Source organism: Tasmannia lanceolata, unplaced genomic scaffold (genome assembly GCF_043159265.1).
Source record: "Tasmannia lanceolata isolate RefF3 unplaced genomic scaffold, GAP_Taslan_0.1 ptg000015l, whole genome shotgun sequence".
Classification (NCBI taxonomy): domain Eukaryota; kingdom Viridiplantae; phylum Streptophyta; class Magnoliopsida; order Canellales; family Winteraceae; genus Tasmannia; species Tasmannia lanceolata.
This window is the reverse complement of record NW_027518692.1, coordinates 26,176,742-26,204,397: the sequence shown is the minus strand read 5'-3', so window position 1 is coordinate 26,204,397 and position 27,656 is coordinate 26,176,742. Positions and strand designations below refer to the sequence as shown.

Below are 27,656 nucleotides of genomic sequence, written 5' to 3'. Positions count from 1 at the left end.
GAAATTGGGTTGGGTCAGGTTGGGTTGGAAAAATGGGTTCCTCAGGTTGGGCCAACCCAACCCAACCCGAATGGGAAACCGGGTTGGTTTGGGTTGAACCTTGCCAGGTTGGAGATTGCGTTAGGTCGGGTTGGATTGGAAAAACGGGTTCCTTGGGTTGGGCCGGGTAACCCAACCCGAGTTTCACCCCCAGAAATACGAGGGTATAAAGTACTGCATAGACGTAAATGTCGCCTACCGTCGAGCTGAAACTTGAGGGAAATTAATGGGGTTCGATGAAGGGAAAAATAGTAACTAATTAGGGAAAATGCTAAAAGACGGGGTTTTTTTTTTCTTTTTTTTTTTCTGAAATGATGGAATTTCATTGGATAAGCAAGGCCAGGACCATGGTGGTCATGGGCACAAGATACAAAAGAGAAGATCACAACTAGGATAACAAAGCCCAACGAGGTGATAAGTCAATAGTCTCTAAATCCACACTAGACATTCCTGCACGAGCTAACTGGTCTGCCTCTGCATTTGTTGACCTCCTTGCATGATTAAAACAAACTATGGGCCCTCCACTCGACCAAGAATCACGTCCATGAACTCTGAGAATCTCCGGGGGTAGGAAAGATCTCCTGTCCAACCAACTAATAAGTTCCCAAGAGTCTGATTAACCTCTTCTGTTTGACCATCGGTCTGTGGATGGTAAGGAGAGCTAAACTTCAAGTCGGTTCCTAGTCTTTTTCAAAGACTTCGCCAAACCGTTTTCATCTCTATGGTCTCCTCCAATAACCATCGGGCCTGAATTACCCAAACTAGAACCGTCAAAATTTTCAACCATCCTAGGTCAGGAGGTTTCCATATAGGGGCGACAATCCCCTCCCAATCCTTGCTTAGGCAAATTTGTTTCCAACATCATTTGATATTTGTGACAAAATATAAATTGATAGAGGGAAAGACTTTTAGCCCATGAGATGACTAAAGATTTAATCCACGCAAAAGAAATGACAACAGTTCCCAAAGCACCCAAATGGATGCCAACAATGCAAGCTTCCATAATGTCCTCCCCTTGCTTGGCCATGGGGCATAGGACCAACTATCTAGAAGATTGAAAATGTTGGTAGGGAAAACCCACACGATTCCAAACAAATCTCGGATTTTGGCCCAAACCTCTCTAGCACACCTGCAATGGATAAGCATATGGATCATTGTCTCGCTCCTACTCACACAGACGGCACAATAATAAAACACAAGGATGTTAAGAATTAGTAATTTGTTCACTTTCGTTGCCGATCTTCTCACGCGGTGAAAAGATGTAAAGGATGTTAGAAAACACCATCTTTAGCAAGCTTATCGGCTTCCCAATTTGCCGATCTTCTCACATGGTGAAAAAAAATCCGAGCCCATTAACTATGTCTTTTATCTCATCAAAATGAGGGGCAAATCTCCAAGGAACAATAGATGGTCCTCCAAGCCATTTGATTAAACTTAGAAAGTCCCCTTCTACCACAACCTTATCCAATATATTTCGGTCTCAGAGTTTGATCCCTTAAAAGAGGACAGCTTGCAGTTCCGCTTCATTGGCATCTGCCACTCCTATGAGGGTCTTAGAATGCGCATCTCATCGATCCCGAATCATCCCTAAGGAGGCCCCCCATACTTGAGGGGCTGGGATTCACCAAACTTGATCCATCAAAATTAAGCTTAAAGAACCTAGTAGCGGGCGGCTCCCAGATTTGCACTATCTTAGGACCTGATCGGAACAAAAGCATAACTCCCTCCACCCATGCCATAAATCGAACGCAGATACAAATCCGAAGCACGGAACGATCTTCACCCGTGAGATCGTAAGGGTGGCAGACACCAGACGTTCTTTTCTTCGGAAAAAGATAATCACAGCTTTTAGAATGACCTTTGAAGACCTGGGTGTTCCTTTCTTTCCATATCACCCAAATTGTTGCAAGGAAGGAAACCTTCCATAAAATCTTCCCCTTCTTTATTCAAGGAACCAAGATGAAAGTTCATAGTAACAATAAATAATCCGTGCATCGAGCTTAAGCAGAATAGAAGTTAAAGTTTCAAAATGGGTAACCTCAAAAGGTTGTGTGAAAACTGCTAAAATGCACATTCCCTGTAGAAAATATGTGTTGATGTGGTGTTGCCTCTGAAAAACTGCCTGCAGCCAAACCGACAAAGTGGAAACTGGTATCTGATTAATTTCCATCAAGCATTAGGCCATCAAACAGCTTCCAAAGCAAAGCAAATATAAGCAACTTATGCTAACCTTTTCTTCTCTACCTGTAAATAAGCTGGGACAAAAATCCTGACCTAAGTAGACAAGAAAAACGAGTCTTAGCACATGGACCATGTGGACCAAGATGGAGATAATGGAGTCCATCTTGTTATTTTGTTTCATGGCAAAGGTTAACTGAGATACAAATAAAGCCGGTACTAAAATAGTCAGTAATTGCTGGATCCTCGGCCATGAAAATTGCAATGGCATACGAAATCACTCAAATCATGAAGCTGGGGTATAGAAAAAGTGCAGAACGGGAAAAATACTGGAAAAAAAAGAACTATAGCCAAAACAAATGCACCATTCAACATAACATATGTTTTTTTTTTCCTTGAGACGAGCTGATATCAGGTGGCAATTGACTTTAATACCATAATGTGTCTGCAAAAACTGTATGAAACCTGTAGAATGATAACTGTTGGTCATTTTCATTCTAACAATCCACTAATAGATCAATGATTGGATGGCTAGCTTCTTCAAACCTGGGAGTTCTTTGGGCACCGCGGACTCATCAAGTTGGTAAAAAGACAAAAGTTATAAGATGTAATTAAACTACAATAAATAGTCAGTAATTGCTGGATCCTCAGCCATGAAAATTGCAATGGCATACAAAATCACTCAAATCATGAAGCTGGGGTACAGAAAAAGTGCAGAACAGGAAAAATGCGGAAAAAAAAAGAACTATAGCAAAACAAATGCAGCATTCAACATAACATATGTTTTTTTTTTTTTTTTTTTGAGACGAGCTGATATCAGGTGGCAATTGACTTCAATACCATAATGTGTCTGCAAAACCGTATGAAACCTGTAGAATGATAACTGTTAGTCATTTTCATTCTAACAATCCACTAATAGATCAATGATTGGATGCCTAGCTTCTTCAAACCTGGGAGTTCTTTGGGCGACTCATCAAGTAGGTAAAAAGACAAAAGTTATAGGATGCAATTAAACTACAATAATTGCTTTAGAATTGGCATAAATCAATATGAACATGTTATCCCCACAAAAGAAGGAACAACAACTCAACTGGTGGAGATGAATAAGGTAAACAGAGTATTATATAATTAAGTTTTTAGTATGGCTTTGTTTTCTTTTTCCTTCTCAAAGATTCTTGAGTTAGAGCTGCACCAGGCCCATGCAGTACTGCAGCACAGCGGCGACGCTCAAGAACTGCCATAGCAAGCTGTTGGCATGGTCCTAGTGGATCCCCCCCAAAAACTAATTTATATTATTGGGCTTCTTTATATTATTGGGTTTGTTAGATCACGTTTTTTTCAAATGCAAACCTCGTAAGAATCAGATACCATGCAATCTTAGCCAAAAGGTATGAAACATCAATCAAGCAGGAAATTTATTACCAACTCTGAGACAAGTGAAATAGTTAATTGAACTAAATAACACCAATTACCATGTGACACTACAACATCCAAATGGAGCAGTAAAGGTCAAAGGAAATGATTGCCAACAACCTGAATGACCGGCAGGCCAGTTTGGTTCAGTTAACTATGTGTCCTGTGTAATAATGGATAAATTGAGTAAATTCTGCATTCATAAATCATAGTGACAGTAGTATGAACTATTGAAGTCTAATTAATTAGTGACAGTAGCATTTGTAACAAATGCAATACAGTAATGAAAATATTTACGGGTGAAAATACATAAAAGTAGTAACCATGTGATCATAGCATCAATACCATCCCTCAGAATGCCTGTTCTCAACCTGGCATGAAGTCGTGGTTTCCTCAACCTCAGCAAGAAAGTTGCACGAGGGAGCACCCACCTTTCACAATATTAAGAAAGTTCAGATTACTAAATGTTTCGTCATTGGGAACATGGAAGCATTATTAGCCAAAGAAAGTGAAATAAAGTCCTCACATATAATCTCAGCCAAAAAAGGTGGCATGCAGTCCCCACTTACTTCTAATGTCAGTGTAGGAAAAAATAAGCAAAAGGTAACGCTCAGTATCCATTCTTCGCAGCACTTCTGCATTTTTTCGATGCGGAGAATGATAAAAGAAAAATCGAAATGAACGCATTCTGTAATCCTGACCCACAACAATTGTTTCTCCAAATCATGGTTTTTTGAGTGGTAAAAGCATGTTTTTTAGAAGCGATACAGAGTCGTTTCAAGTAATTCTCATTCCTCTATTTTCGCCTTTTTTATTTGTTCAAAGTGCATATGCTGACTTGTAGCCTCTTTCTAATCTCATCCAAAGAAGGTAGGGGGAGATAAAGAATTTACCTGCTTCAGGCGGCACAATGCTTAAGGGCAAAGGCAACTTGTTCAGGAAGATGACAACGATCGCAAGGTAATTTGTCATTTTTCTTCGCCTTCGTCTTCGTCGCAATCTCCTTCTTCTTCTGGTTCAAAAGAGTTGTAGAATATGTTTCTGGTTTGAAATGGTTCAAAAGCTCCAGGTAGAACTAGTTCGAACTGATCTTTCCTTCTTTCTTTTTCTTACTATTCCTACTAGTTCAAAGTGATTTGATTTGTTTGAACTCCTCCTTCCTTTTTTCATCCTTCTCATGAGAGGGTTTTCGAGAGATTTTTCTAACACAGGAGGGAAATATGCTATCTTTTAAAAAAAAAAAAAAAAAACCCTAATTTCTTTTTTTAAAATCTTAATTAGGATAAATGGGCTAAATTGCATTAATAGCTTCAAAATGTGATATGGCATTGTCAGAATTATGTATAAAGGTTATATTTTGTCAATCTTTATCCAAAGTGAACTAATGAATTATTTTTTAGCTAGGGATAGTAGTACGAACTAATGAAGTCTAATAAACTAGTGACAGTAGCATTTGTAATAAACACAATCCAGAAATGAAAATATATACTGGTGAAAACACATAAAAGCACTAACCATGTGATCATACCATCCATAGCATCCCTCAGAATGCCTGCTATCAACCTGGCATGAAATCGTGGTTTCCTCAACCTCAGCAAGAAACTTGCACAAGGGAGCACCCACCTTTCACAATATTAAGAAAGTTCAGATTACTAAACTTTTCGTCATTGGGAAAGTGGAAGCATAACAAAAGATGCATACAGCAACAAAGAAAAGGGCATTCAAAGAACGATTGGAAGAACTGAACTAAACAGAAGAAAATATGCATGACTATAACTCAGATTTTCAGAGCAAAAGTCCAGAGTCCTTGGGTGAAATTCAAAACCATGAAAATAGTAACAAAAAACTCAAGAATAATTGACACAAACAATCTGATTAACGTCTCTCTTGTGAAATCCAACTTTACCATTCACCAAAAAAGTATCAAACCTCAACAGCCATGAATTTCCTCATAAGCTAGTATGGAGTAAAGGTTTGGACATAAAGCTATTCATCACCAAATGGGGGTCACCAAGAAACATATTGATTGAAATTGGAAGTTGATTTAAAAGCTACCACTGACAGGAGAGTATTAGGGCGAGGTGGAGCCCTCCTTCCTAGGAATCCATCAAGCTTAACTTTGACGAACGCTCTAGGGATAATTCATCCCCATTTTGTGTTGGGTAGATTTTGGAATTATTTGGGTAAAATAGTTGCCCCACAGGCTCTTATGGACTAAAAAAACTGAAATAATAACTCCTCTAATCGGGCTTTGAATCTTTAAGGCAGAACTACTACTGAGAATGCTATGAGTGGAGGTGACAACCAATGTGATTGCACGGGCAAGCCCGAGACAACATCATTTTGGTAATACTTCCTGGAAAAAATCACACTTTGGCTCATAGTTGGGATACCAAAACTATCAAAACAGAAGAAGTGTATATTTAATGAAAATGGCACATAAATCCAATGGTTGCTCCCAATTTATACCCCAAAAAAAATGCAAGAAAAGCACAGCTAAACCAGCAAATCAAAAGAATTAGAACAAGAAAAACCTCTCTCTAGATAAAGGGTTCTTTCTTGGCATAAAGGAGAGGTAATCTAAATCACAACAATAGCATCCAGTCATCCACAGCACAAAACCTAGCCAAACAAAAAGTTCCAAGTAACCCAGAACAACACAAATTCAAAATCTAGGGATTAAAAGATAAGGATACTCTGTTAGACCTTGTAGTCTCCCGCTTTGTAAATGAACTCCTCACATATTCTACTGCATTGGCTTATCCTTCTCCCTTTTGGAATTTCCGCATCTGATCGAGCATTCTAAACCCTGGGAAACTCAAACCCTAATCCTTTCAAATTCGCTTCACACATCAGCTGGAAATTCAGAAATCACACAATACGAGGCAACAAAACGACTATATAAAACCCTAGGAAACTCAAACCCTAATCCTTTCAAAAAAAACCCTAATCCCCGCCCTGTCCCTGTTTCTTTTCAAAATTTTATCTTTTACTTGATTGATTGGCAATAAGCCCTAGTTTTAGCTTATGAAAGCCTCTCATCCTACTGAAATCACAATTGGGTCGTGACCAAGACATAATAATCCCACGTAGCGTCCTATCTCAGAATAGATTGTGGCAAATGGCAATGTAAGAAAAATATCCTTCATTTTTTCTCTTGTTTTTAAGTAGGTAGTGATATTGGCACTACCATGTTTTAATAGTTGCACAAACTCAGGTTGTCTTTTCTTTTTATATTTAGCTCTTGAAAGGTTTTTCGTAAGGCTCTGTTCACTTGCTTTCCCGGGAAAGGAAAAGAAAAGGTTTTCCGGGAATCTGACGTGGCATTAGGAAAAGAAATCCAGGAAAACTGTGTAGGAAAATGTTTCTCGCGCCTGTTTACGTGTGCAGGAACTGTGCAGGAAAAGGTTTCCCGAGAAACTACTTGCCCACCTTTTTTTACTAGTTTTTCAAGAAAAGCAAATCCGACCAAAATAGTGGGATTTGGTTTACCACACTTGTGAGAAAAGAGACATTTCCACATCCTTTTTGGCAATTTCCATGTTATTATTTGACATTTTCCATCTAGGCTTGATACTTTCTCAGGAAAGCAAGTGAACACTAGAATTCTGTCTTGTCAAGGAAAAAAGAGGCTGTTTTCTAGGGATTTGCTTTCCCGGGAACGCAAGTGAACAAAGCCTAAGAGAAATAGCTTATCACTAGCCTTTAAGTAAATTCATGAGTGTATTTTGGTAACATTAGAAATCCACTCAAAACCACAAACGACATTTCATTTCCTACTTTTAGTTTCTATTACGCAAATGTAATGTTCCATTCTTTTCTACCCAAACATCACACCATCTGAAAGCTACTTCTTCGCTCTCACCTAAACCCTTAAATCCCATTTTACACCAAGGATTTATTCTCTTCAAAACAGTCCAAGCACTTTAATTACTTTCATTTCATTGTTTTTGGAGTTTTGGACTTCCCAACAAATACCAACCTTAATTACATTAATGGTGCTGATACAAAATTCACAGAGAATAAATGAAAACTTTTTGACAAATCACAACTTTTTATACGCCCTAAATAAAAATATCTTAAAATTCCCCATATTCTTGAATAGCACCATCTAAAAATCTATATTCCACTACACAGTCACATACCAATCCCTAATTTTGAGGCTCGAAATGCCCCCAATTGATGTCCTAAAAGGCAGAATTGCTAGATTTGTGACCCACCACATCACATTGATAATCCAAATGCTCCCCATTGATGCCTTAGAAACCCTAATTTCCTACTTAAAGCCCCAACTAAGATGGAAACCCTATTCACCACTTGAGAACACCATCCTCCACTTCACATTGATATTCTAAACCAGTGTTTCAAAATGTGGATGCAGAACAACAGAGAGCCAAACACAGCCCTGACTTGGTGCAACATGAACAAGTATTCAATTGACAGAGTCATATGGAGACAGGCTAAGGCCCTTTTTGTTTGGGATTTGAAAATCAATTGTGAAGCCATTACTAATTATTGTACTCAAAATAAAACATAATTTTGAGTCTAATGATCAGTTTTGGACTCACAATCAGTTCTCAAAATCCCAAACAACATCACCTAAGGAGTTTTATTGAATTCATAATCAGTTTTGGACTACAATCAGTTCTTAAAATCCCAAACAAACAGAGTTTTGACAGGATCTAAAGAGTTTTGACAACTTGTAGCGTAAAACGAGGACTCTGTAAGTCCTCAATGACTATGCTTCAAATCTGAAGCTCTCCCATGGTACTTTCTATGTTCAATTCTTTGTCCTTGCACAGCCCGTATTTCTGGTGCGATATAGGTTTTATACATGTCTAGTTGTTAAGAAGAAAACCCGACAATCTCCTATTGTCACTACCAGGCATGAGTCCACATGCCTGCATCTTCCATTGGAGCCACTAGCATTGTCATACTAGAGTCCATGGCTATTGTGACCACAACAACACCATAACAACATATTCCACCAAAGAGACGCCATAGAGTTTCTTATATACCTACATATAGTATGTACTTTGAACAACATTTATGTTCACCTACCTATACTTTGAACAACATCTCCTAATAAAGTACTCTCTCATATCTTTTTAACTCCTAAGAAAGTACTCTCTTTTATCTTCTATCATTGAATTTTTGTATTGAGTATTAGAAATTAGAGAGCATAAACTACCACCTTAGGCGATGTTGGTCGAATCAATACGATAGAAGATATTATAAATTTATGGATCATGAATTATTAGAGCCCCAATTGTACCTTACAAGTCAAACCATGGGTTTGAGCTTAAGCTTAAGCTTAGGACTACTAATCAAGCGTTGAAAACCTCTTTCCACCACAAATATTAGTTATCAAAAGAAGCCCTACAATATTGTACTTTTTTACAATTTTAATTAGGGCTGCAACTCGAGCTGGGTTTTCCCGACCCGCATCGACCCGATCCGAAAATAGCCTGGGTTGGGTTCAGGTTTCATGGGTTTCGGGTCGAGCCGGGTTGAGCATTCAAAAGCCCGCATGAATCTCGGGTCGAGCCGGGTTTGAAGGAGCCCGACCCGACCCGACCCGAGTTACATAAGTTATAGTATGTACATTTTTTTTCTATTGTTAGTTAAAAGTTAAAAGTGAAAACCTACGCACCCACTGTTATTGTGTGTGAGTGTAATTTATGCTTCTATGAGTTGAGTTGATTCAAGTGTTTGATTCAACATTGATTGTAATTACAACATTGTTTGATTACAGCATTGTTTGATTCAAGTGTAATGTGAGTGTAATTACATCATTGTTTGATTCAAGTGTAATGTGAGTGTAATTTCTGCTTCAATGAGTTGAGTTGCCTTGCCAAACAAGAATTTTCCTTAAAATATTGCGTCAATGTGAAAAAACCCGAACCGACCCGACCCGAGATTTATCATGGGTAGGGCCGGGTTTGGGAATCGTGGGTTTTCCAAAAAAAAACCCGACCCGACCCGACCCGAGTTGCAGCCCTAGTTTTAATAGTGGTTTATATTTGGCAAGACTGTGAGAGGTCCCTTCTTCAATTAGGATTAGCAAGTTGTATGGACTATAGACAATCGCCCACCTATTGTAATGACCCATTGAAATTAATTATCAAGATCTTGGTCACGAGTACGGTTTAAGATAATATCTCACGGGAAGTGATACCCCACCCCCCTCCGACGGATAAAATGCCCCCTTTAACGTTATCTGTTAAGTTTTAAAAGCCAAGAAAAGCGTTAAAGGGGGTGAATTTATCCTCAAACAATGACCCATACTCACAGAAACCGTTCCAGGGGGAATTTTATCCATTTGAGAGGAAAGAGGGGGGGGTGTGTGTATCATTTCCCTATCTCACCACAAAAGCACCAAAGACAAACCCAGAAATAAAGGCTACTGATATTGGAACTACCATATTTTGATAATGGGACTAACTCACCATGTCTTTTATAATTTAATTGGATGCAGACAGCTTTTTGGGAATTGTAATAGCTTTTCACAGCTGTTTAAATAATAAAAGACAAGGTGCGTTAGTCCCAATATCAAAACATGGTAGTGCCAATATTAGTAGCCTAAATAAATGCGTATACAAACTTTCAACAAATAATCTCAAAAGTAGGCCCATAAGGTTATACGAGATTTTATGGGAGCTGATATTTACGCCCCTTTTAATTCTGCGGACACCCATTTTCACCCCACAAAACGGGCTAAAGAAGGTAGCCATTTATACCACAAAAGCACTTTTTGAAATGACCAAAATACCCATGACAGTATTCAAATCCCATCTCTCTCTCCAAACCCATAAACCCTCTTCCTCTCTCTCCCACACGTCTGTCTCTCGCCCTAAACCAGCAGCGTCTCACCCAAACCAGCCCCATCTCGCCAAAATTGAGCTTCCATCTCCCAAATCCAGCTTAGAATCTCTCTCTCTCTCTCTCTCTCAAAATGTTAAAAGTAGTACTCTCTCTCTCTCCCAGGTTTTATTCCCAAGTACTTTAGAAACACAAATCCTGTAATAGCTCCCACAAGCTCTGCCATACAACACAAAAGTAAATAAGCATCTAATCTGAGCCCTTGACACAAACAACAGTGTATAAAGCATTCTCTAAACAACACTGTAAATACAATACAATAATCTACCCAATTCATAATGTCGAGAGGTAAGTTCCAAAAATTTGCTGAAAATGCATCCTGGTATCAAGAAGCTCTCTATATGAACGATTGGCTTACAATAGCATAGGCAAATCAAGATCGTATTTGAAGATTTGCAATTATTTATTGACTTCCCATAAATTCCATTGCAAATCAACATCTACTGATGAAAATCCAACTTAACATCAAAATTCCACACCATAATAATGGCGCTATATATTTCATATAATTTTGTCTGAGAGGCAAAATATAAATAGATTGGAAGAAATTAGATCCCAAATGTTTAACTTGAAACATTGTCAAACTCACCCTACGTTTTCTTCACTTACCAAGCCGATTGTGTGATTTTAGGTTTTCCGAGGAAAATAGAAAGAAAAAAGGCCTATTTTTTTTTATTTTTATATAGTAGCTGAAACAGGGAATGCACTCATAATCCGAGTAAAAAAGAAGGAAACAAAACTTATCTCTTTTCCCATTCCAGCGGGGACCATGGGACCATGGCATGTAATCAGGCAGCCATTTACAGCCCAGCTTGGACTCTGGATTTGGGCGAGAAGCGTGGGAGAGATGGAAAGGAGAGTAAGCGATTTAGATGCTTTTATGGGTATTTTGGTCATTTTCAAAAAGACTGGCTATGTGAAACTGGCTACTTTCTTTACCCGGTGAAAAGGTTTGATATCGGGTGTCCACAGAATTAAAAGGGGCGTAAATATCAGCTCCCGATTTTATAGGGTTAGGGTGTATGTGTAAAGTCCAGTATTCTCGGAAAGTACAATGGAACCCACTTGATAGGATTATGCGATTATCAACGTAAATAGGTTGTAATTTGAAAATCTTTTTCATAAGATGATCCTAAACTTCCGATCCACAGAGGGACTAATTATGGAAACCCCTAAAATTGGAGGGTTGGGATTATCTTATACAAACGAATTGCTGTGGTGCTACAAATGAACGGTTTGGATGATCCTATGAAGTGGGCCCGACTGTAGCTTTTGAAAAGTAGCCCATGCTCTCTCTGTGTGTGTGTGATACCAGCGAAAGCAGCAACAGGCGAACAACCAACTTCAGATTGTGGGAAGATTTGCACACGCCAACATACCACAACACGAAAAGAGGTGAGCCAGCAGAGGTAAACCTCCTGACTTTTACAACTAACACATCATACCACCCAAATGTAGTGTTCCATCAACTCCATCCTGTCTACCCAAATATCACCTTCTGAAAGCTACCTCTCCACTCTCTCACCAAAACCCTTGAATCCGAATTTACATCAAGGATTTGTACTCTTCCCAAGGAGAACAAAACAGCCCTAGCACTTTCATTAGTTTCATTTCAATGTCAGGGAGTTTTGGGCTTCCCAATAAATACAAACCCTAATCACATCAATAGTACTAATACATAATTCACTGAGAATAAATGAAGAATTCTTAAAAAAAATAACATATTTTAAATAGCCCCAAATAAAATATCCTGAATTCCACAGATTATTGACCCCTCACTAATAGCTCTAAGCCAAATAGTAAGCATGAAATTGATACTTCTACACCCCGCCATTAGAGAAGGAGGAGGAAGTTCTTCCAGTCATGGTTGGAGCAAGTTTTGTTACCTTTAGACTCATACACTGGGGGAGTCTAAGGCAATGTTTGTTTGGGAACTTGTGAACTGATTGAGAGTCCAAAAGAGTCAAATAATTTTAATTTTGAGTACAATAATAGGGACTCGAGATCAGTACTCAAAATCCCAAACAAACAGGGTTTTGAAATTTTGGAAAATGAGCATTGGGATTCACCACCATTGCAAAGAATATGCTACTTCAAACACAAGAATCAGAAGCAAGTCCATAAATTGTTGAACAAAGGCATTAAGAAAAGGTGGAAAAAGAAAGTAGATAAGGACGTAGCACTGCAAAGAAAAAGGAATTCAAATAAAATAATTAAAAAAGTTTTCTTTTAGGTCGAATGTTACATACGACAAGAGATATAACCCCTCGCCCCTTGCAAAAAGGCAGATCAAAATAAAATTAACAATAATTTAACCTCAAAATGGGAACACGTCACCAAAACAACGCACCGATTTCTTTTTTACAATTTTTTATTCGCTACTTCGGAGACCTGGTCGGCACAGAAAAACACTTCTAGAGAGAAATTTAAAACTTCACCTTCTTCTACTTGAACAGGTTAAAAAAAAAAGGAAAATACAGAATAGAAGGAAGAAGAAAAGGGCTACTGTTTCATTGCAATGAAACATGGAGCTCTTTGAAAGAAGAAGAAGAAGAAGAAGAAGAAGAAAAACCCTAATCCAAAATAATGGGAGACTTTCCTGACATGGGTTGGTCCCCCAGTTATTTTTTCACTATCCAGTTGAAAACAAATTTTGAAAATGAATTCTGAAATGTATCTCCCTTGTACTCTCCTTCCTTTTCGTTGTTACTCTATACTTCTCCCTCCCTCACCACCCCCACTGCTACTCACCACCATCGTCCCACCTACAAAAAATATAATAATAATATATAATTTACTAAAACCATTTTACTACGTTGAAGGGGGGCTCGGTAAAAATTCCATTTTTTAAATGAAATTTTCACTAAGCAACCAGTTGATCTAGTTGCATCTGCTCCAGCCAAGCTCCCAAAACTGAATGATCAATGGACTCCAAATTCGAACCCTCGCCAGAGGGAGCTGAACCAAGAGATGCTGTTGTTGGAACTATTGCTGTTTTTTCCTTAATTTCGGGCGGTGATTCCTTCACCAAAGACTGTACCCACGACAAATCGGGCTCCTCCCCACCGGACCCAAGCTCAAAAGATGATGATCTGCGATTACCCAGCTCCTCGCCGTTAACCCCCCAATCTAATTTTCCCGCAGGGGAGCCCCATTTCAACCATGAATTATTCACAGGGGAACCAACAATTCCCATATTACCAGAACCCAGATCACGGGCGCTGAGACTACGAAGCTTTTCTCGTTGAGCGAAAGCTGCAACCCTGGAGCTCAGTGGAGAGAGTGATTCAACAGCCCGAGGGGAAGAAATTCGACCGGGAGAAGGTAGCCCAAATGAGGTTTGTAAACGTGGATGACCAGAGAGCTGTTGATCAGAGTTTATGGGTGAAAACACATTGGTATTGATTGGAGAAAACATGTTCTGTTGATGTATCTGGAATTGGTTGAGAACTGCCGATTTGTGATCAGAATATCGTGGTGATGAGGACATTTCAGCTGAGAAGAGGTCCTCAAGGTTGGATGGAGTTAGGGTTTTGGATCGAACAGAACGGTTCCCAACAGAAGAGCTAAAGTGGGTTTGTGAGAAGCATGAGAAATCATTCAAGAGCTGATCATTAAGGAGCTGTTGGGAATCAAATTCTGGCAACATGGAGTAATCCTCAGTTGGAATATCTCTAGCATTGAAAGATGATCTTAAACGACTAGACTGAAGATTGCTTCCAGGGAGGTGCAAAGTAGGCACATTAGGCTGAGGCCAAACAAGAGAAGAATGCGAAGTTCCATTACCAGAAGGTGACATAGGAGGCGTAAAAGTAGTAGGAGACATAACTGGGACTGATGAAGGTGAACCAGACAAGAGGCTCATGGCCGCTGCCATCTCCATGGCAGAAGAACGTGGAGATGGGACTGCAGAACCTGTAGAAACATAGAGTGGGCGGAGCTCATCGGAGGTGTGAGCAAAGAAACAGACCCTTCGAGCGCAGCTCGTCCCATCCTTGCAGAGCCGGGTTCGATATTGTGCTGGATGAAGCCAGCATTCAAACACACCATGTGCATACTCGCACATATCACTTCTTCTACAAGCACCCTTTCGAAAATCGGGGCATGGGACACAACTGTAATGAAATTTCCTTGGGTCTCTTCTGCGGGCATTCTCACCGGGGTGGACAAAGGGGCACTCAGTCCAGTCATGAGAATAGGCCCTCGAGCAGGGCCGGACTTTGAAGGAGAACATCCGAAATTCGTCGGTCGAATAGATGCTGTTCTTGATGTCCGGTAATGATGGATCAATTGGGTATTCCTTCTTCTCTGATACTGCAGGGAGCTCATTGAACAACTTAACTCTTGGAGAAGAAGTTGAATCAGAAGAAGATGAAGGTGACCCACTCTCTGGAGAGGATGATAGTGGCGGTGAGTCCGAATTCGAATTTGATGTGGCCGTCAATACATGTAGATGGGGTGAGTTTGAATTCCAATTCGAATTTGAGGTAGCCTTTAATACATGTAGATGATGTTCACCAACGGTACTGTCAGTGCTGTTTAACAGTTCTTCAAGGCCAATTTTCACAGTGGGGAGCTTATGGGAGACGAGGATAACATCAGAAGGGCGTCGACCATTGGCATCAAGGGCATTCGGGTCCGCCCCTGCAAGTAAGAGAAGCTTGACGGCATCAACAGCATTAACAGATCCCCCAGAAGCAGCACAGTGGAGGGCGGTGCTCTTGTCGGGCCCACACGATCGATTTACATCGGCAGAGGAGAGGGAAAGGATTAGTTTCAAGACTTCTATGCTTCCATAAGTTGCAGCCACCATTAATGGAGTTCTATGCTCAAGGACCATCTGGTTAGAGCCCTTTTGGCGACCATACCATAGTTCAACATGATCAATAGCAGAGGCATCACGCTCGATCGATCGCTTGAACCCATCAAAGTCGTTGTTGGCAGCGAGTTCTAGTAAGCTCGAGAACGAATCTTCGGTTTCAACTGACAAATTGTTCATGCCTTTGGGTAGGGTTTGGGTTTTGCTTTCTTCAGGAGGTGTAGATGGAGTCGATGAGGGTTTTATGGTCTCAGGACCACCGCACATGCTTTGGTTCCCTAAAAATCCGCCTGAAATGTTTGAAACGGGTGAGAATGATGGAAAACAAAAAAAAAAGATTTTTCTGGATAGAAAAGAAATCAGGATTTGGATTTTTCAAGATAAAGAATCAAAGAAGAGAAATTACAGGCGGCTGACTGTAAATTAAGAAAGAAAAAGGCATCTAGAATTTTTTTAAAAAAACACAGAACCTTCAGTAAAGGATGAAAGGAAGTTGAAGGGAATTTCATATCCCAAGAGAAACAAAAATCTTCCGAGAACGGTTTCGAAATCCTATGATTATTTGAAATAACTAAAAACACAAATAGAGAAAGACCACAGGAGAAAAGAAAATATAAAAGATCTGAAGTATAGATATTGTGCAAATGTCGAACCTTTTTTCAGACCGAATTTGCAGACTAAAATATCGTAAAAAGAAAAGGAAAAAAAAAAACTGAAAACATAAAGCTCGTCCAAACAGTATGAAATAAAACAATAATCTCCTCGATCAAAACCCTAATTCTTAAAGAATTAAACCGATCTACAAATTTAGCGATTTCAGATCACGAAACAAGTGACTGCAAAACGATTTACAGATCGAATCGCGACTTGCAAAAGCAAAATACGAGAAACTGAAACAGTAAAATGAGAGCAAAAAAAAAAAATCGCATTTTCTACTTAAGATCTAACAACAAGGTACACAAATCTCAGATTTCCGAATGAAATCGAGACATAAAACTGCGAAGGTAAAACAAAAAATAGCAAAAAATGAAAACAAAAAAGTTGCATTATCTGCTCAAGATCTATCGACCAGGCATAAAAATCTCGCATTTCCTACTGAAATCAAGACATAAAAATGAAACGTAAAACAACAAAAAAAATAGAAGTAAATGAAAACAAGAAAGTTGCATTTTTGCTCAAGATCTATCACTAGGCATACAAATCTCGCATTTCGGAATGAAATCAAGTCAATACATAAAAATGCAAAGATAAAACAAAAAATCAGCAGAGCTACAACAAAAAAAAGAAGAAGCATCAGACATCAATTTTCATAGAAAACTTACCGATTTCCAGAGGCCGAAGAGAGGAGGTAAAAGGAAAAGTTCGACTCTATTACCAAATCTGCAAAAAAAAAGCTCAAAATCTCTTCAACAAGAGAAATAGTAAAACGGAAAGATCTTACAAAATAGGCGATCTAACCGAGAAAATGTCGAAGATAACGAGATCTGCAATGGTTTTCCTATCTCCATTCAATTTCTATTCATGGAAAAAAAAAATCGTGGGAAAAATCTCTGTTCAGAGGCAAGGAATGACACAAACATAGACCTTCTTCCCCTCTAAGTCTCTAACACTAAGGTCTCCAAATTAAATTGAAATGAAGTGCTCAAATGAGGATAAATTCCGCATAAATTATACGCAGCCCCCAGCCTTATTCAGTAAGTAGACCCGATAATTAAAATGGATTTGAAAATTCATCCTAAATTCACTCTACATGCGCGTTAAATCCTCCGAGAATTCAAATGAAGAGGAACCGGGTGAACCGGTTAAAAGGCCGGGTGTTTACTGGTTAGGTTGGCTCGGGTGACCGGCTGGAGGGCGCGTGTGTCTGGGCGATTGTGTTGGATTGAAATCCGAGTTCACGTCCGCGAATCAGGTTTTAGAATGAGTACTTTCGGATTTTGGGCAGCAGTCAAATTTGGTTAATTGTTAGAGTCAAATCGAGGGAAAAAGCGTGAGCACCAACGACAAATATTTATTAAAAAGATATAAAAAGGGCGATGATAAATTCGCACCCCCTGTAGCATAATCCGCACCGAAGGAGGATATGTCATATGTGGTATACTTCAACGCTTTTTAACGCTACAGGGGCGCGAATTATCTTACAGAGGTGCGAATTTATTGTTGCCCTTCAAAAAATTTGGAAAAGAAATATAGCCGCCCACATTGACTAAAAATAATTAGATAATAAAGAAAATAATCTGATTTTCCCATGGGTGATGATATTTTCACCCTGCAGTACTTGCACACCTCCTTATAATGTGATTTGACATAAAGTTTCCAACTTTTCACTTCAAATCAGGTTACAAAGGGGTGTGCACGTAATGGGGGGGGGGGGGGGGGGGGGATATCATCTCCCTCTCCGATTTCTGTTTCTCGAAATTTCGGACGGTTTTAAATCTCTTCCTCCCGAATTTAGGGCACGGGTACATGAAAATACTGGATTACTCTTCAAGATGGCATGAAATTTCTTAATGGGTGGTGTATGGGCTTACAAGAATAAGGCCTAGGGTGAAAGTACCACCCTTAACATTTGATCAAACAGCAGCTCACTTTTGCTGTTGGATCAAATATCAAGGGCGGTACCCCTACCGTATTATTGTAAGCCCTTACACCATATAAAATCTCTGGGTACTCCAACACTGTTGAGGATTACATGGAATGTTTCCATGATAAGATGGAGTTTTTTCCATGCGGTGTGCGTGAGGTCCAGTATTTTTTAAAAAGTAAGCGGGGCTCCCTTCATATGATGATCCAGACCGTTCATTTGTTGGGCCCCAAATTAAATAGGATGTACCTTATCGATCATCCCCGTAGGTAGATCCGATCTAAAGAGTTTTTATAATATGCAGTCCTTATATGAGGGTTAGGATCATCCTGTGGATATGATCTACGAGGTAGTACCTATCTACATTGTGGCCTAGCAAATGAACAGATTGAATTATCCTGTGAAATAGGCCTGCTGCACTTTTTTGAAAAAACTGGACATCATAGGATGACCCAAACCATTCATTTGCTGGCCCACAATGCAACTAGGTTGTGCCCCGAAAATCATTCCCATGGGATCATTCCAGCCTTCTAGCCCTCTGATCTATAGACCTCAGAGGGCTAGGTCATCCTATGGAAATGATTTCCCAAGGCACAGCTTATTTACTTTGCGGCCCAGCATATGTAGTGAAGAATTAAGTAGATATGAAGGAATTTCTCGACAAAGTTATTTTTGAGATTTTATATAGTGTAATACTTATAGTCCAGTATTTTCCAAAAAAGTACTGTACTGGCCATAGGATGATCCAAACAGTCCTTTTAATGGGTAACAAAGTAATTAATAGGTTGTGCCCAAAAAATACTTCCCTAGGATGATCCTAGCCCTCCGATCTATAAAGAAATCTGTATAGATCGGTTGGTTGGGATCATCACATTAAAATGATTTTTGGGGCACAACCTATTTAAGTTGTGGCCCATCGAATGGATGGTTTCGAGCATCCTATGGTGTGTGTTCTATAGTATTTTTTGGAAAATAAAGGACTATACACTGTTACACCATATAAAAACTCAATTATTTTATTTAGTCTGTTTGGTTGCCACCGAAATAGTATTTTCCCATGAATAAAATTAAGGGAAATGATAAATGCGCCCATTTTTAGTACTTTGGACACCCAGCTGCGTTGTACATTGCAATCAGGTCATTTCATTCCTTCAAATGTGAAGTACATCAGCACCTTGTAGCCTAGATACACTTCATTCCTTCAGATGTGCAGTACATCAGAACCTTTCCAGCCATAATAGATACCCAGTAGTAGCTGGGTGTCCCAAGTACTGAAAAGGGGTGCATTTATCATTTCCCTAAAATCAAATGACATTATTTTTACCTCTTCGGAGATGTTTAGTTGCTATGCACCATTCATTCTACTTCCATTGTTTGAAAGGAATTTTCGAAATAATTGCCTTTTGAGTTTTGAGCTTCCTCCCAAATCAAAATGAAAAGGAAAGCAAACACGATTTCCACTTGTATTTTTTAATTGGAAAATGATGTCATTTTATTTTCCATATAATTCGGTTAACTTGCATTCAAATGCAAAAGGAATTTTCCATTTTCTTTCAAAAGCTACTTTTTTTTTTACTTATATTAATAGAATTTAAGGTGCGCCGTGTATGTGGATAAATTCCGGGTTTAAAAAAACAAATTTTTTTATTTATTTTGTGGGAACAACTATATTGGCACTGGTACATTTGGTGTGATTAGTGATTCATGATTCATGTTAGAAATGGAACTTGTAATTGAACCAACCATGTCAGTGGACCAAGGAGCGCGTGACATTTTTCTAATTCTATTTAATTTCTTGGACAATTTTTTCTTTTTATGATAAAATACTAAAACTTCTAACTGCTTCCCAACTGACATTTTAGAACAATTCATAACTTGTTGGTGTTCAAACTGCAGGTTAATATATTATCACCAAGGTTTAAAATTTCGGTTTCGGTAACCACTTCGGACCCCACAAAAAACCAAAATTTCGGTCTGAAATTTGGTAATTTGGTTCCAAATTCCGCAATTTCGGCCGAAGTTTTGTAACACTTTTTAAAAAAAAAAAAATAATGTCATTAAACCGAAATTTCGGATCGAAATTAATGGCGAAAAATTGAATTTCGGAAATTTTCGGTTTCGGTCTCCACCGGTATCCGAAATTTCGGATTTCGGTCGAAATTTTAAACCATGGTTATCACCCTTTATTCCTAGCTATTTTAACTTTCTTTTGTATCTATTGATCCAATCTTAAGGCCTGATATTTTGGGTTGTGATGTAAGCCTAACATTGCTTGATCAGATCATAAGCAAGCAATTTTAACAAACAAAACTCATAAAATATCAAGCATAAATACCTCAAACCAATGCTTGATCCTGGATAATTTCGATCGTGACACTAATGGTTGATGCCCATTTTTTTTTTCACAAAAAGAGATCCCTGTCTTCCTAGCAGGGCTGGTAGACTATTATATTCCTCGAGAATTAGAGGAAAAACAACATGAAATAACAGAATGAGCCTTAGCTCTATACTCAAATTGAAAACGCTACCCTACTTCTCATATTTACTATGTAGAAGCCACTAAATCATTACAACTGTGATAATTTTTTCATGATATTGTTGTTATAAAGGAAAATTTTCAATGGAAAAAGTTATTTGTGGAAAATGAAATTCCAGGGTCTATTGATTCTGCAGTATTCCTTGAAAAATTAGGAAAAAATTTAATTTTGGGAAGAAATTTAATGAAAAATGAGTTTCCCTAGAGTCTCAAGACTGGAAATTATCCGAGGGTAGACAATCCACATCATCTTCAATGACCTTGCCATATTAATTAAACAATTTAGGAAAAAATTTGTCATCATCAATTGGATGGTCCAGATCAACGGAGATCACCTTCATCCTTGTGACTCAATTGGATGGTCCAGATCAATGGAAACCCAATTGGCCCCTCTAACCATAGTTTTGGTTTATACACTCAAAGTTGGTGTATCATATTATAGCTGATTGAGTTCCTGGAGGAATCTAATAATTCTCGGGCCCATCTAAGAAAGAAAAAGCACAAATCTCCTTTCGCGAAAGCATTATTTTTATGCCTCCCCATGATAGTTATCGATGACTTTGGAGTTGTACAGTTGTACCCAAAAAAGAAAGAAAAAGAAGGCCACAGATGAGATTTATATGCTGTGTGCGTGTGAAGTCCACTATTTTTACAAAAGTACAGTGGGGCCCACTTTATAGGATGATCCAAACTGTTCATTTGTTGACCCACAACGTGAATACATATTATAGGATCATCTCTAGATCAGAGGGTTATTGGTCATCTTATGGCGATGATTTTGAGGGGTACAACCTATTTACCTTGTGGGCCAACAAACTAACGGTTTGGATCATATTATAAAGTGGGACCTACTGAACCTAGAGTTTTCATATGTTGTTTTTGTATGTATTTTTCAAAAAATATAGCGGGGGCAACCACGATTGGATGATCTGAAGCGTCCATTCATTCGGTCCCACCTTAAATTTGCCGCGCCAGAAAAGCATCCCCATAGAAATGATCCTAACCTTCCAATCTGTGAAGTATGTCACATTAAAGAAATACCTTCAGATCGGAAGTTTAAGATAAAAGTACGAATATTGTTTATGGAGTAAATCCTATTTAAGTAAGGACCCAATAAATGAATGGTTTCAATGATCTGAGCGTGTGGTGCCCACTGCACTTTTTTAATAAATGCAGTGAGTAGACCTGGCAAAAAGTGACCCGGACCCGCTGGTCCACCCGGCCCGTCAAAACTGGGCCGGACCGGGCGGACCCATGGGCTCCCGTAGAGAAGCCCAAAGGTTTTATTTTGGCACTTTTGGTCTTTTTTTCGTAATTGTCATAACTTTTGCTTTTTTCTATGTATTTTTTCCAGTAATTGTCATAAGTTTTGCTTTTTCTATGTATTTTTTCCATAATTGTCATAGAACATTCTTTCAGTTTGGGTTTGTTTTTCGTAATTTTTCTATTTGCTTCCATTTTTCCTTAATTTCTCATTTTAAACTTAGTACCCCATGATTATTATTTATTGCTAGCCACCCATTCACAAATTGTACTTGTGCCAATCTTTGCAGTTTGCACCAGGCGGCAATAAGACAAATCTCTCAAACAGTCAACATAAATGGTTGGCCAAGGTGGCTAGCAATTCCCTATACAAATAAAAAAAATCTTAAAAAATATGTCAAAAAACCGGATGACCCGCGTGTGGACCTGGCCCGTACGAGGTGCGGGTCCAAACTTAGTGACCCATAAAATTTTCCGGGGTCATTTCGACCCGGCCCGTTTGACCCGGACCCATACGGGCCGGGTCAAACCCGGCCTGGCCTAGCCGATTGCCAGGTCTACCTGTGTACACCATATAATAGGAAGAATTAAAAGACAAATTATAGTGGGTCCAGGCGAATTTTTCTCCCATTGGGAACCAATCAAACGTACGGTTCAAAGGTTTTGGCCATAAGAGATCCAAGGGAAAATCAATCAGATGGACAGTTCCGATCATTCAATGGTGGGACCCACTATGCTGTTCTCAACCCATCTCGTCCTACCGAAGCATTCCTGTGTTTCTCCCATCCAAAGATGTGGACTCTCTCTCTCTCTCTCTCTCTCTCTCTCTCTCTCTCTTGTTGATCAAATTAGGAAGGTTACAATCCATGTGCTAGGGGTGCAACTCGGGTCGGGTTGGATCGGGTTAAGGCCAACTCTAACCCAACCCAAGATAGCATTCCCTCAACCCTAACCCGAGCCTCGGGCTGAGGATGTTCAACCCTAACCCAACCCGGCTCCAAATCGGGCTGAGTTGAGTTGGGTTGGGTTCAGGCTCATCTAGGGCCAAACAGAAAAATAAAAAGATATAAACATAACACCAAAAAAATCACGATAAAAATAAAGGACGGAGGTCAGGGTCGGTTGGGGTCGGATTGCCAAGGCCTCAACCTTAATCACACCCAAAATTAAATCGAGTTGGCTCTTCCTTAGCAAGCATGCCATGTGGGCCCAAAGGAGGACACATGGACTGCCCTAGACCCATCTTGTTCGAGTGTGACATGGAACTCCCGCCCAATCGGTTCCCTGTCCTGTAAACCATGACAAGTTGTCGTGGCACCAGACCACTACTCATACTTAGAATTCCTCCTTTTTGTGATCCATTTGGCGTTTTCTAGTCGCATCATCCATCCCTTCAAAATCCTTATCCAAGGGTGGCGTAGGGTTGGCCTTAAGAAATGGACAAGGTAGATTTATCTATGTTTATAGACTACTAGTTCATTATCATCCCCTTCTAGGATGAATTTACCCTGTAATTTTCAAAATGGACTGTACAGCCCACACCATAAGATGATCCAAACCACCCATTTGATGGGCTACAACATATATAGGTTGTGCCCCAAAAATCATTCCCACAGGATGATCTCAACCATCTGATCTATAGAAATTTCCATAATGTGAGTCCCTCTAGGGTTAGAATTAACCCTATGGAAATAATTTTTAGGGCACAACATATATACGTTGTGACCCATCAAATGGGCAGTTTGGATCATCCAATGGTGTGGGCTGCACAGTCCATTTTGAAATATTAGGGTTGAATTCATCCTACAAGTTGGTGAATTCATCACTGCCCAAAAAAGTCTATCCTTTCCTAATCGAGGTTTCAATTGTTGTAGTGAGAGAAGACACATGGAAAGAAGAAAATGGGTTGAAAAATGAACATCAATGCCATGTCTTTCAAAGGACTCTTCATTTCTTCCATGTAAAACAAAGGGAGAAGTTAAGAGCCCGTTTGGATACCTCCCATTTTGTATTTGGATTTGGAATTGACTTTTGAATACAAAATGAGTAGATCCGGCGGCTGATGTTGATGGAGAGAGAGGGAAGGGGGTACTTCCTAGTGGAGGGGAGAGGAGAGAGATTGAGGAGCAAATAGGATGAAGGAAACTGCCACATCTGTGGATTTTCAATTTCTTATTTCCACAGCATATTTATAAATCTAATTTTTTTCACTGTCAGCTGCTGAATTGGAAATCCAAGAATTTGATCGGATCCAAATTACAATGCAAAAAGAGCTGCAAGTGTAAGAAATCCAAATCCAAATCTTCTCGGCATCCAAACATTGGAGCATAGATGCAAATATATGCATTAGAAATTTCTCAGGAAGAATATATCTCAATATATTTTAAATATTTTTGTTACTTTCAATTTATATCAGCAAAAAATTATTAATAAAATATGGGGAGATGACAAATTCGCACCCCATATAGGATTATTCACACCCCTGTAACGTGATATGCCGTCAAAAAGCGTAAAGTGTATTCATGTTACCCTCCTTTTTTATGCTTTCTAATGTCAAATCACATTACAGGGGTGCGAATAATCCTGCAGGGGGTGCAAATTTATCATCTCCCTAAATATATTGATATTTTTTTAAGTATTGGGATTATTTCGGGATTTGTTGTTTTATCAATGTTATGATAAAATTCAATATTTGAAAAAGTCGGATATATTTGTAACTATCGGTCCGATATGGGGTTTAGACTTATTCTCCCTCTATATTTTGTGACGATATGGGGTTTAGACTTCTTCTCCCTCTATATTGTTGTGAACGTGGCTATTGAAAATGACTAGGAGTAAATTATAAAATGATTTTAGATAGTCTCTATCAAATAAGAAAGGCCATATATGTAGGGGTGTAAACGAGCCGAGCCGAGCCGAGCTTGGCCAGGCTCGGCTCGGCTCGTTAAGCTCACAAGTGAGGCTCGGCTCGGGCTCGGGCTCAAACCAGGCTTGGCCAGGCTCGCGAGCCTTACTGAGCTCGGGTTATATTATGTTCACACCCCTCATCTTCCCTGGACAGCCCTACTAGTGTAATTTGACTACTTTTTTTACACTATGGGGGGTGGTCCTAGTAACAAATGGGGTTCCAAAAATGAAGTGACATATTTTGCCCCCCCCCTTCACTCCATGGACAACCCTTTTAATGTATATATTAATATATAATATATATGTTTAAATATATTAAATTCTTAACGAGCCTTAACGAGCCGAGCCTGGCCTAACTCGGGCTCGGCTCGGCTCGTTAAGGATTCGAGCCGAGCTTGAGCCGAGCTTTTTTCGAGCCGAGCTCGAGCGAGCTTCCGAGCCCGAGCCAAAATTGACACCCTTACATATATGAGTTCTGCTAAGAAATTTATTAGCAATCTTATATTAAACACGGCGATGAAGACGTTTGGGGTCAATAGAAACTAAATTATTGAAGATAATGGTATTATAAAGACACAAATTAATATAAAAACTCATTGGTATGAATGGAAGGAGAAATACATTAAAATATATGGGTGAAGAACACCTATTAAGCATCGAAGCATTTGTCGTCTCTTCTCGTCGAGATATATTTTGTGGGTTAATTAACTTAATATTAAATTATATCCATAATCTAATCAAAAGAAAACATCATCAAATCCTTCCACACAAATTAGAATATCTCTTTAATGGCAGGTGATTGAGTGCATCCTAGTCAGAAGTCACAAGGGAATTGTATAATTTGGTAAGACCTTGGAAGATTAGAGGAAAAAGGTATATGATTTCTCGATAAGAGCAATGATAGATACAAGGGAGCCCTTGCATAAAGAGCTGCAAAAGGGCTCTTCATTGGATTCACGTCATTCTCAGTTACATTTTTAAATCAGTTGAAAAAGTAAAATCAGTTACATTTAATGATGTGGATCCAATAAAGAGCCCTTTTTTTTGCTCTTTATGCAAGGGCTCCCTTGTATCTATCATTCCTCGATAATTTATTATGGTATATATAATGAGAAAACTGGCGCTTTCATGCGCATGCTCCCGTGATATCAACAACATAGGTCAATATTAGTTGGGTATTTCGCACGGCAATAGCTATTCTAAAATATGAGGAATCCTAAACTGAAGGACGCCTTTACAAAAGTAAACAGCAAGGCTGCCCCTAATTGGATCCATGTCATCAAAGTCCATTTGTAATAGTACTAAAAATGAAAAAGTAAAGAAATAATTATTGTATTCTGGTGACCTGGATCCAACGAGGGACCTTTGCAGCTGGTTTTTGAAGTCTAGCTTTCCCCATGTTATATATGATAATTACCACTTATGATTATACAGTTTGAGGGCTCTCTGTGAACAAAATCTATGCTATGGGTAATTGGTTGTCCCCAAGCCTACTTACAACCTCATAAATGTAAATTTTCTTTGCGCGATGATATTCCCCCCGGTACGTATGCGCCCCCTTATAACGTGATTTGACATCAAAAAGCGTTAAAGTTGCCCACTGTTCGCGTCTAATCACGTTATAAGGGGGGCGCATGCGTACTGGGGGGATATCATCTCCCTTTTCTTTTAGCATTTAAACATGTACTATATACAATGGGAAAACTTGGATGGTCGTAGGTTATGAAGAAGTTGATGAGAAAGGTTTGATCTAAACCTGAGATCAAAAGCAAGATAAAACAATTTACAATGACAACACACAAAGAACACACTCGGTTTACGCAGTTCAGAATAAAGGCCTCGTCCACAGGTGATCCATAGAATATTTCACTAAATAAGACATAGAAAGATTACAATAGGTGGCTCATACGATCTAACACTCGATCGATTCTCCTACCATTTCCTTGCAACCCTTAACCCTTTCCACAACCCCTTCTTGGTGTCCTCTCTTGTATTGCACATAAGAAAATAACAAAAGCTTTCTTCTGGTCCAAGCTAGAGAATCTAAGAAGGAGATCATCTTCTTTTCTCTCTATTCCCCAAGAGAGCCAAACCGTCACCCTTCTCTACTTTATCTTCTCCAAGAGGCACAGAACTGTATGGTTTTTCAGATGTGTCTGTTTTTTGGAGAGCTCTTGTTAGCCTTATTTTGTAATCTTTCCAAAATACATAACTAGTTATCAAGTTATTTAGGAAATGGTTGGTGTGGGAAACAAGCAAATTCACAACAATTTATTTAAGAACCTTTTAAATGTAAATTTTTATTTAACTATTAAATATCTTACAAATGTAAAATTCTTTGGGCTACTGATAGCACTACCATGTTATGTTTTGAAATAAGATGGAAGCAGAATAGGATGCCAATTCTAGTGCCTGACTCTGAAAATTCAAATGCAGCTATAATCTACAAGGAGAGGTTTCATGCTTTAACAAATTACTTCAAATGGTAAATTATCAAGGTGTTTATGATAATTCAGTCACAGTCCTACTGGTTGAGATGGTGGATCGCATTGATCAAGTACCAACCACTGGAATCAGGGCTTCCAAGTGTCCACGTTCTTCAATGCTTCTCACTCTTTGAACTTCAGAGCATACGAAATGGGTGGATCAGAATCACTTGCAGCCAATAGGCTTTTGTTAGGTACCTAACCAATACTCCGAGAGCTCCAGAGCTGATGGAACGCATTAGGCTAGGCCCTTTAAACCTGTCCTATACCAGGCTGGGTCCCACCTAGTCCCATATCTAGGCAGGTCCCCCTCAAGACCATAACAACTTTGCTCTATGAATTCAGTGCTCGCTCTGAGAATTCAGTGCAAAGTCAAGTCAAATTTTCCTCGAGAGTTGGAAGTTGGAAGTTGGAGTAACGAGCCTAAAGATGTGCCGAACTCCATTCTCCGTTTTTTATTCTCCACAACAACAAAAAGCTATATATATAGGGTTAAAAACACAACCCGAGAGTGTCTGGCATGGATACTTTACCAGTTCAGAAGAATCC

The 27,656-nt window shown here is 39.1% G+C and overlaps 1 protein-coding gene and 1 long non-coding RNA gene across 4 annotated transcripts; both read right to left on the bottom strand.

Moving 5' to 3' along the window:
- Positions 1-16: 16 nt before the first annotated feature.
- Positions 17-6,628, bottom strand: LOC143845797 (uncharacterized). 3 transcript variants are annotated; one of them, XR_013234530.1, is made up of 4 exons: positions 6,327-6,628; positions 5,146-5,253; positions 2,270-4,639; positions 17-2,161 (listed from the first exon to the last, which is right to left on the bottom strand). It is a non-coding gene; the product is annotated as an uncharacterized LOC143845797 (long non-coding RNA). The 3 variants fall into 3 exon arrangements; XR_013234529.1 differs by having other exon boundaries at positions 18-2,161; positions 6,337-6,627; XR_013234531.1 differs by having other exon boundaries at positions 28-2,161; positions 2,270-3,086; positions 6,337-6,625.
- Positions 6,629-12,695: 6,067 nt separating this feature from the next.
- Positions 12,696-17,046, bottom strand: LOC143845793 (zinc finger CCCH domain-containing protein 30-like). Its single transcript, XM_077354204.1, has 3 exons — positions 16,790-17,046; positions 16,654-16,711; positions 12,696-15,621 (listed from the first exon to the last, which is right to left on the bottom strand). Exon 3 carries the CDS (start codon positions 15,596-15,598, stop codon positions 13,376-13,378), a length of 2,223 nt encoding a protein of 740 aa, XP_077210319.1. The 5' UTR covers positions 15,599-15,621; positions 16,654-16,711; positions 16,790-17,046; the 3' UTR covers positions 12,696-13,375.
- Between the last annotated feature and the right edge of the window lie 10,610 nt (positions 17,047-27,656).

Coding starts and splice junctions, on each gene's coding strand:
- LOC143845793 (XM_077354204.1), bottom strand. CDS start 15,598: ATGTGCGGTGGTCCTGAGACCATAAAACCCTCATCGACTCCATCTACA.